Raw genomic sequence first — 11,277 nt, 5'->3', positions numbered from 1 at the left:
GTAATGTATGATTTCTTATAACAAATGTATAATAAATAACAATATATTTATATAATAATCGATATTTTCATTTTAGTGTATACAAACCCACTCTATCACAGAGAAGTTGTAAAGTTATCCAAACACTACGGACCAGTTCTACGTTTGAAGTTTGGTGAGAAAATATTTTAACAATCAATTAGAAATTATTCTGGATAAGGCACCATTCCGCATTAGATATTATATTAAGTAAATATTTACATTCAGTGTAATTTTCCTTATCAAATCTATTAGAAATCCACGACGTTCAAATTTCTATAACACACGCGAAACCTTGTCACCGCGCGTTAGAATATACAGTGGGAACTATATGCAATTTCAATACTTTAGAAACACCAAAATGTAAAATGTTTTATTTCAATTTAATGAAAAACTAAACCCTGAAAAATTAACTTAGAAATTAATGTAATGTGCGTTAAAAATTAATTTGTCACTTTTTTAATCGCATTGTTTGTTTGCGTAAATTAACTTTGCAACGTCACTTAACGTCATCTGACGTCACAAACGGCTCTTACGTCTATTAACCAAGTTAGTTTTGAAGGGCGCTAAATTCACATTAAATGTAAACAAAATAAGCAATTATGAAGAAGGAAAATTAGAGAATGTAAATATAAGCATTGAATTCATATTTTTGGCTGTCTTCGGTCCTATAACACACCTGGCCGTGCCGACAAATTTATCATAACGCGCTAACGCGCGGTATTCAATTTGTCGGCACGGCCAGGTGTGTTATAGGACCGAAGACAGCCAAAAATATGAATTCAATGCTTAATTAAATTAAGTTAAAGGTACTTTCAGTTTAGCTTGTATTAGGCAATATAACGGAATACAAAAGAACCATTTAGACATATATCTTTATAATTAAAGTTTAAAAGAAAGTATATAAAATGTTTTTTACTAAACCCAGTATTTTAAACTTAACTTGTTCAATTTTTCCATTAAACTTTAATTTTAATGGATTAAAAATAATTTCAACCTGAAGCCCAACTTAAAAACATATATTTACATTCAGTATAATTTTCCTTATCAAATCCATTAGAAATCCACGACGTTCAAATTTCTATAACACACGCGAAACCTTGTCACCGTGCGTAAGAATACACAGTAGGAACTATATGCATTTTCAATGCTCTAGAAACACCAAAATGTAAAATGTTTTATTTCAATTTAATGAAAAACTACAACCCTGAAAAATTAACGTCGAAATTAACGTAATGTGCGTTAAGAATTAATTTGTCACTTTTTTAATCGCAATGTTTGTTTGCGTAATTTAACTTTGTAACGTCACTTAACGTCATCTGACGTCACAAACGGCTCTTACGTCTATTAACCACGATAGTTTTGAAGGGCGCTAAATTCACATTAAATGTTAACGAAATAAGCAATAATGAAGAAGGAAAATTAGAGAATGTAAATATAAGCATTGAATTCATATTTTTGGCTGTCTTCGGTCCTATAACACACCTGGCCGTGCCGACAAATTTATCATACCGCGCTAACGCGCGGTATTCAATTTGTCGGCACGGCCAGGTGTGTTATAGGACCGAAGACAGCCAAAAATATGAATTCAATGCTTAAATGTTTGCTTGCAATCTCTCGACTCAGATTGAAAAAAGTCCGTTTGTTAGGTAGGTGGAAAAAATTCCCTAGAAATTTTTAATACTTAATGTGAATCTTTGTTTCTGTTTTCGAAATGCATTAGAATATTTGTTTCCAGTCTGTTGAGAAAAGTTTTGGACATTTTTAAGCAATCTGCAATCGGCCGGGAGAGGGCTGTGTCTCTTTTGAAATATGGCCTAGTAGAGCAATATAAGTGTAATTATTAAAATTCATGAATGATGGAAATACATTGCTTTTTTTTTGAAATCCACAGGTCCGAAGACGTTTGTTTTCATTAATGACTATGACACAGCTATGGAGGCGCTTGTTAAAAGAAAGACAGATTTCGCGGGAAGACCATCCTTGCGATCACGTAAAATATTTAATTTTGATATTTTTTCAGAAATGTGCTTACATTTGCTTAGTATCAGGTTTATACAACATCAACCTTTCAACTTTAAGCAAACTCCCCAATAAAAAAAAATGTTCAACAGCAATTATTAATCAATTACATACTCGAATATTTTAACATTGCCGATTAAATATGTCGATTTTATTTCAAAATGCACGTAGTTTGAACAGACTTTCTGAAATGGCGCAATCAAAAATAGAAAATGTATTCTATTGAAAACAACTTTTTATGCTTACAAAAGATTTCATTGTAAAAAATATAAAAGCAATAGAGATCAAGTAGAAAAAAATCTTTTGGTATTGCAGCTTGTTATAATTTTCTTCCCTAAAAATGAATCAATGTTTTGCCTGATCCCTAATCCTTGTAGCTAACCTTTGATGCTTTAGAGGTTCTCGTTTGCTCTGCTGCAATGTAAGCATTGTATAATGGACTATTTCTATTTCTATATCTCCATATATGTCATTTTATTTTCAGTGGAGGTCTTCTCAGAGGGCAGTGGAATCTCATTTCCTCCATACTCTGAACCCTTGAAGATAAACCGTAAAGTGGCCAGTGTCGTATTAAGGCATCCTTCTTCATATTCAAACTAGTTATATGTGTACTTTTCCATAGAATGCAAAAAAGATTTTTTTTCTGAAACCTATTTCATATTGTATATTTAAGAAATATTGTTTGTGAGATATTTTAATGAAGTTTTCCTTTCCAGAAACTTTTTAAAGAGCAAGGTTATGGATGAAATAATTGAGAAGAATATGATTAAGTTTATGGAGAGAATGTCAGCCGAAAATAAACCCATAACACCGAAAGAATACTTGAACAAGATTCAGTTCCATATTCTTTTTACTCTATGCTTTGGACAGAGGTAAGTTTTGAGGTTTGTTTTAGCTCTTTAAAAGCAATTTATTTCTTAAGCTTGGGGTAGGAAAACATCTCATTTTAAATTTGATTATCTACTTTACGGTTGGTGCGTGTCGGTTGTATGAATAATTTGTTAAAATGTACTATTTTTCGCCTATTGTACTATCAGAAAAATACAGCATACACTTTATTTAGTCCGTAAAGTGAAGAAATATTAAGACAAAAATATTTGAAATGATGAGTTTCTACTCTTAAAGGTTCTACAACAATGCATTTATTTTATATGTATCTAACACACTATGTCTAAAATGAAATAACCATATCTAATTTTAGATAACCGTTTTTATGCCCATCTTCCTGATACTCGCACTAAAGGTTGCTCTGTTTGATGTAATATTATACTATCTGATACCAACACAACACCGTTTGAAGTTGAAAAAGGTCATTTATTACCAAATGACAATTTTGTAAAACTATTACAAAAATGAAAATGTAGTTTGATAGATTTACATTTATAAACCTTGCAGTGATACCAATATCACTACATGCAACTTCGAAATAGATCAAAACATTACTGTATAAAATTTTTACATCAAAGGTGGGGTAAGGTAAAAATGCCTTACCTACTGAAAAAAGAAATATGGAAAAATATTGTCAAATTATTCACATCAATTAAGAACACTATAATTTTTTAACTATTAGGGAGAGGTGGGAGGGTTGTTCAAAAATAAATTTGTATTTCCATACAAATATGGCGCTGCCACTGATTGTACTCAATCATATACTGAGGCTGTTCCAAAAACAAGACCGAACAAAAGTATTAGAGTTATCTGGCTTGTCCCACTTTCAATACACAAGAAATGGGCATAAAATTATTTATGAACATAAATAGCATTTATGCCCATCTTCCTGATACTCGCACTAAAGGTTGCTCTGTTTGATGTAATATTATACTATCTGATACCAACACAACACCGTTTGAAGTTGAAAAAGGTCATTTATTACCAAATGACAATTTTGTAAAACTATTACAAAAATGAAAATGTAGTTTGATAGATTTACATTTATAAACCTTGCAGTGATACCAATATCACTACATGCAACTTCGAAATAGATCAAAACATTACTGTATAAAATTTTTACATCAAAGGTGGGGTAAGGTAAAAATGCCACTTACTGCCAATGACAGGCAGATCTGAACTGTCATCAGCAGTAATCCCCACCCAACCCTAGTGCGAGTCTTAATCTTACTACAATAGAAGTATCCCTAAAATTCATACAAACCGGATACAAACAATGAAAAATAACACATTACATACAAAGAAAGTATTTCAACTCTTGTAAACAATACCATATTATTATGCATTGTACACACACTTTGTTAGATGCATAATTACGTCAAAACTTTACTACTTCTTGATACAACCAGATGCTCCTGTCATCATGGTTGAAAATGTTTTTCTAAGCCAATGTCCTCTTTCCTGAAACAGATAATGTGTCACACTTATAGATGCATAATTACATCAAAACTTTACTACTTGATACAACCAGATGCTCCTGTCATCATGGTTGAAACTGTTTTTCTAAGCCAATGTCCTCTTTCCTGAAACAGATAATGTGTCACACTTGTTCACATATTTTGACAATTGTCCAAACCCTCATATTCTCTATTACTGGTTTGATATTTATTTTACAATCAGATGCTCTTGTCACCATGATTGGGTATAATTTGTGACACCAGTAATTAACACACTTGATTGACATCAACCAAATAAATTACTCACTATTTTATAGGAACTCAACTCAAAGTAGATTTGAAATGTCATGAATTATAATCTGACCAGATGCTCTTGTCACCATGATTGGGTATAATTTTGTGACACCAGTAATTAAAACACTTGATTGCAATCAACCAAAAAAGTTAACAAATTACTCACTATCTTATAGGAACTCAACTCAAAGTAGATTTGAAATGTCATGAATTATAATCTGACCAGATGCTCTTGTCACCATGGTCATAACTCTTTACCTCAACCTCACCTCGTGAGCAGTCAAAGGTTTACAAAGGGGATTCGAATGTACTTTTTGAAAGCGTCTAATAACCACCGCCCCATTGATTTAATTTTTTGCTCTAGAACTCCACTGGAAAAAGCCGTTGTTGCTGCTCTGATTCTAAAGCTGTGACCTTTATATCATTTACAATCTAACCCACACCAATTTAATGGCAAACATAACTGATCTGTACAATATTTCCGTGACACCGGTGACCCATCCATGAAAGTAAAAAGAGGACCAGAAGTTGGTTTTCGTAATTGAAAATATGTCCATAGGGCCTGAACAGGACATATTGTGTTATCTTTGCTGTCATTTTTCACATGCACAGTGTAAGATTGACCTTTACCATGTTTGAAAGTTTTCATAGTCAACTCCAACCCTACTGGGCAGTCTGAAGTATTTTCTAAAAAATGTACAGATTGTATTGTCAATAAATGACAATTTCTGTCTTTTGAAGCTGTAAATTACAATCCTAAGAAAACAGTGAAATGCCACTAAATACACACTTTTCATAAGTACCTGTACAAAATATAAACTCGTTGTATATTGTAAAGAAGCTATCAGCTGTTTAAGAATGATTGGTGTTATAGGTAACCTAGGGTCAACTAAGCTTGTCTTATTCTTGTAACCTTGTAAACATTTTTTCACTAAAAGTTGGGCCTTTCATATTCCTTATCTTATGTTGAATACTTAATGCTGAAACATAGGTTGCCAGTAACAATAAGCTATAAACAAAATGATATCTTAAGCTTCTGCTTTTGCTGGTACACCTTTCCTTGGCAAAGCAAAATGATGACACCAAACAATGGCAATATTCAATTGCCCTTTGATAAGTATTATGAGTTGATGCTGCTAATGACTGATTTATTAGATCTGAAGCTATTGATTCTAAACTTTGAGATTGTCCTCGTTGTTATGGCATGCTACAGGGTTGTTGTAGGAAATTTTTTGTAGGGACTGTGGAATCTGCTGGCGAGAAAGATGATCAGCTAAAACATTATCTAAACCCGATACATGTCTTCCTTGAAATAAAATATTGTGTTTAAAATATTGCACTACTAAACGACAAACAAGAACCATTTGTCTTTACTTTAGGTTTGTTTGTTGATGATGTGCACAACAGCATCATTATCCGTGAAAAAAATTTTAATAATAACACATCAATTTTCAAACTGATCTGCCCAAAGCTGAACTGCAAGTACACTGGGAAATAACTCCTTTTATTGTAATATGATAGGTTTTCCAGGTTTTAGGCCATATACCACTAAAATACTGATTTCGTAAATAACCACAGAAACCAATGTTACTTGTATCCATATACAATTGTAATGAGTCAGAATTGTCCCATTGCTCTGATGAAAACAGTGACTTGCCATTGAAATGCTCCAAAAACAATCCCCAAGCATTTAAATCCGCTCGAGCTTCCTTATTCAATCTCCTATGATGAAAAGGTTGAGTTAACTCAATTAACAGATCAATTAGCCGCCTAGGAAATGGGCGTCCTGGAATGACCACTGAACAGGCGAAGTTTAACAGACCTATTACAGACTGTAACTCTAGTAATGTTATAGATTTTTTAGACTTGTGAATTTGTATTAGGTGTCTAGCTTTAGTTAACTTGTCTTGTGCTAAACATGACTCCATCAAAATAGAATCCAACTCAATACCCAAACATATAAGCGAAGCACAGGGAAGGACAGTTTTTAACTCCTTAATTGGAATACCAATATCCTTGAACAAAAACATGAACTAGTCTCCCATGTAAGCCTAACTTGTTTTCACATACCCAATGTACTGCAGTACTGAATTCTTCAAATAACTGACAAGAAAAATTAAGTCACATAGGGAGAGTTTTGTCAAAATAGTATTCATTTTCTAAAGTAAAACCCAACAATTCCCAATCTGAACAATGTATTGGAACAATTTTATATGCATTCTGAATATCCAATTTAAACAACCCGCAATTTTTCTCATATATGCGCATTCAACCTACTGCATCTTCTACCTCCTGATATTGAACAGATTTGAATTGATTATGAATACCAGAAACCCAGAATTTAGACCTACTTTGGATTTACCCAAACTGATAGCCAATGCCTCACTATGGATTTCTGAATTTAATGTTTGCTTTTTGGGCTTTATTTCACACTCCCCTTCTAAGATTTCACTGATTTCAAAGCCTTTATAATTATTCTTATTTTTGATTCCTAACAAATTTCCAAATCAACAAATTCATTTCCCCAGATTTTGCTTTTTATCTTAGAATCTACACCGAGACCCAATGGCTTAATGATACTGGGATTCTTAACCCCTGCGCTAAGCGATAACTCCTTAGATGCTGTTTGTTAATTAGTACCTGAATTACTTGGTAAAATTGCCATCTTCTAATTGGCTTGAATGATTGTTGCTTGTTGGAGTGTCACTTGCGACTTCCTCTTGTTGTAAATTAACTGGCTTTGTAACCACCCCATAGTCTGTAGGCCTATTACCGGTACTCATCTCTGTAAATGGATGTTAGCATGTATGCCTAATTTATACAAATCTTGTCAAGAATTCAACCTATCTATGACTGATAAAATTATCAGCTTTTGATTAATGTGGCAAAATTATTGTTGATTTACTCATCCAAATATTAGTCCATATCAGGCAATAGGATAAAATTACCCATTAGACCTGACTCTAGGGTAGTTCTTTATACCAATTATTGTTTAAATCTTAAAACAATCTGTATAATTACAGTGCACTAGTGAAATATAGCTACACAATGTATCAAGAAACCATTGCAATATCACTAATTAATTCACTATCCCTAGTGAAGCATAGCGATAGAATTATCGCATTTATAACTTGATAGAATTATCAAGATTCAGCACTGATCAAGACGTGATAAAATTATCACTAATTGTAAAGCATAGCGATAGAATTATCGCATTTGTAACTTGATAGAATTATCAAGATTCAGCACTATTGAAGACGTGATAAAATTATCACTAATTGCGATAGAGTTATCGCATTTATAACTTGATAGAATTATCAAGATTCAGCACTGATCAAGACGTGATAAAATTATCACTAATTGTAAAGCATAGCGATAGAATTATCGCATTTGTAACTTGATAGAATTATCAAGATTCAGCACTATTGAAGACGTGATAAAATTATCACTAATTGCAATAGAATTATCGCATTTATAACTTGATAGAATTATCAAGATTCAGCACTGATCAAGACGTGATAAAATTATCACTTATTTTAAAGCAGAGCGATAGAATTATCGCATTTGTAACTTGATAAAATTATCAAGATTCAGTAACTGTAATACATTAAAATACCACTAATTGTTCAGTAATGTGGCAAAATTACCACTCATACTTGAACATGTGGCAAATTATCACAGGCTCTTCTGCAACTCATGCAGTAGAAAAAGTTTCCAGACTTACTGTTCTAAGTAAAAATAAATGCTTGATCACAAGGGTCCCTTTCTGTATTTCCCACTCTTGGACTGGCTCTCTACAATGCATCTAATATGTGATTAAACAGAAAACTGCTGAAAGTATAACATTGTGTCATATATGCATAATAAGCTTTTTTTTTTTTTTAAATCATTAATACCCGTTTTGTAAGATGTTCTAAGTCACTAGGGTACTAAGGCTAAGGTACATATAGATGTATTGCCTGTTTCATAAACTTAAGATGCAAATTAACCATAATTGTTATATGGCTAAATGACATACAAACTATTTATCTAGCTATCACTTGTACTATGTATCACAGCACCCCTGATTGCCCTAATCACAAAAGTTATTCACCACAGAGTTCTTTAAGCCCTTTAACTTCCAGTACACAACCTGCCTTCTGTTTTTAACTTCTTCTTTTAAAAGTTGATTTGCCAAGACTATTTACTTATTATATAACGTTAAAACAACTCGGCAGTGTCTGGTGGAATATCTTGGTAACGACTGACACACATATATCTTATTTAAATGATACCGGTTTAAAAACAAGTCACATGTTGCCATTATTTTTGACACAATCTCCCTAACCGAATCCTCATCAGCCTGCGGCTGATCGATATCGTTTCCCGCAATATATAAAGTTAGCTTCTGTTGTCGGTTCCTTTGAATCTCCTCTTCTAGCACTCTAATGTCCATACTTCGACCTATTCTGTCCCCACTAATCCCAATGACCGAGATCGCTACATTTTGTACATTAAATATAATTGTTTCAAAATTGTCTCTGATTCCTCGCATAATGATATAAGCGTCGAATGTGTGAGTCACCAAATATTAATACAGACATCTTGATGAAGGAAGAACACAGTACAAAACAATGATCGTTGGGACAACACAGGTTACGAATGATGAAAAATCGGAACGCACGTAGGCCTTCCACGTGTGCCAGGACCGAATTTCAAGTCTCGTCTTTTAACACTTACAAATGTGCTGAATTCCTTGGAAATCCAAAAGATCACACCACGAGAAGTCCATCAAATGTATTAACTGTGCACTGGACACGCTGTAAGCCAACTTGCTTGTTCAAAAATAAAATTGTATTTCCATACAAATATGGCGCTGCCACTGATTGTACTCAATCATATACTGAGGCTGTTCCAAAAACAAGACCGAACAAAAGTATTAGAGTTATCTCGCTTGTCCCACTTTCAATACACAAGAAATGGGCATAAAATTATTTATGAACATAAATAGCATTTAAATGAATTATTTTCGTTTCTTATTAAGTTTCAGAAATTAATAATGTGATTATTGTATACCTTTACTGTAAATGACCTGTAAATGACATGCTTCCATATATAGTCAAAACTGACGATATTATAGATTTAAAATATATATTTTATTTCCTCTTTTCTAGATCAGTTGATACTTACACGTCACATTTTCATTTTCTATCATAACTAACATTCTTACTGAGTATTGTTTTCGCTATCGATAAAGTCAAGGTTTTATGAAATAAAACATGTTATTGTAGAACAGACGAAGAAATAGAGAGTTTTATTCAGAGAGTTGATGAGATCAATAAGACCTTTGGAGGAGGGTTTTTGGAGGATATCTATCCTATTTTTGAGAAACTGTGGCCCTCACAAAAGTATTGCCACTATTTAAAATTGGTAAACAATCTATTACGCATCTTTTATGGCTACTTAGAAGAACACAAAAGTTCATTGGATAAAAGTGAGTACATATCTGATAACTTTATTGAAATTATATTATTCTAATTTTATGTTGGAGGTGTTCCGGCTCAGTAATTAAGGACGTTCGATCCTGCGATTTTGAGTGGATTTTGGTCATGTCCTTTATTTATAAAATTTTGCATTATTTTAAAATTCTAACATCAAATCTGAATTCTACAATGCAAATTGAACTATATTCAATGAAAAAACTGCGATTAAATTCTATTCAGGTAGAATTAAGCTAGGGACTATATTTTGTGGCGGAAGGTTTTTCAGACGAAAATGATAAGTTTTACCCCTTTTGAAATAAAACAGTACTATTAATTTTGGATTCCTATTTTTTCATGCTGGTTGCACGCAAAGCTGTTTTTTGCAGTGAAATGTGTTTTGCTTGTTCTGAAATATCTATTGAATTATTTTTTCCTGACTTCTATCAACAAAGTGTGACAAATATAGTAAATATATTCTGAAAATCCGGGAAAAAATTTTGTAAATTTTAACGTAAAATTGACACCTTTTTAATTATATCTGAAAATTTACATCATATACCTCCACTTTTGATGTTCTTTTCTAAATATTCAAAATAACTTTGACCTATTTGCTTAAAATCAGAAAAAGTTTAAGACTTTAAAATAATTTTCTCGTTTATTAAATTTTCAATTCCAGAAAAAACTCTTTTTATTAGTGCAGAAAGGTCAAATAATTGATTATGCGAAGCAGTTTGAAACTTTTTCTTAGTCACAATTTTAAAGTGTCTTTTTTTTAAATAGACTTAGAGTCCATTTTGTTTCTTGCTTTAATTGGATAAAAATATTGGGGGGAAAACGTGGAAGATGTAATTTTTAATTAGGCATTAATTTCAGTGCAAAAAGGTCATATTAAATGTACTGTAGCGCCAAAAGAAGCATATTGACCCCCATTTTTTGATTTGAATTTTAATTAAGCTATGTATGTAGAAACTAAAAATATACTTGGCAAAAAAAGTTTAAGACTTTAAATACCAGGATCGAACGTCGTTAAGGCATACACTGTAATAATTGTACTGAATGTGCGGATGGTGAATGTTTAACATTTCAAGTCCGTTTTCGGGAATATTTTTCAGACTTCTGACCGAAAAATTGGTCTA

At 32.4% G+C, this 11,277-nt stretch overlaps 1 protein-coding gene and 1 long non-coding RNA gene across 4 annotated transcripts; one reads left to right on the top strand and one right to left on the bottom strand.

Moving 5' to 3' along the window:
- Positions 1–77: 77 nt before the first annotated feature.
- Positions 78–10,152, top strand: LOC134239695 (cytochrome P450 1B1-like; the record flags this gene model as incomplete). Its single annotated transcript, XM_062721853.1, has 5 exons — positions 78–154; positions 1,913–2,011; positions 2,525–2,615; positions 2,757–2,912; positions 9,950–10,152. Coding segments are annotated over exons 2-5 (508 nt in total), but the record flags the coding sequence as incomplete, so codon positions are not given.
- LOC134239694 (uncharacterized) lies at positions 4,417–9,682 on the bottom strand. 3 transcript variants are annotated; one of them, XR_009986273.1, is made up of 4 exons: positions 9,399–9,682; positions 8,404–8,473; positions 7,320–7,464; positions 4,417–4,511 (listed from the first exon to the last, which is right to left on the bottom strand). It is a non-coding gene; the product is annotated as an uncharacterized LOC134239694 (long non-coding RNA). The 3 variants fall into 3 exon arrangements; XR_009986272.1 differs by having other exon boundaries at positions 4,425–7,464; positions 8,404–8,469; positions 8,812–9,682; XR_009986271.1 differs by having other exon boundaries at positions 4,425–7,464.
- Positions 10,153–11,277: the final 1,125 nt, after the last annotated feature.

Source organism: Saccostrea cucullata, unplaced genomic scaffold, assembly GCF_032062105.1.
Source record: "Saccostrea cucullata isolate Sc308-1 unplaced genomic scaffold, CSIRO_AGI_Scuc_v1 ctg18918, whole genome shotgun sequence".
NCBI classification, from domain to species: Eukaryota; Metazoa; Mollusca; class Bivalvia; order Ostreida; family Ostreidae; genus Saccostrea; species Saccostrea cuccullata.
Note: the sequence above shows the minus strand (reverse complement) of the source record. Positions and strands in the feature narration are given on the sequence as shown.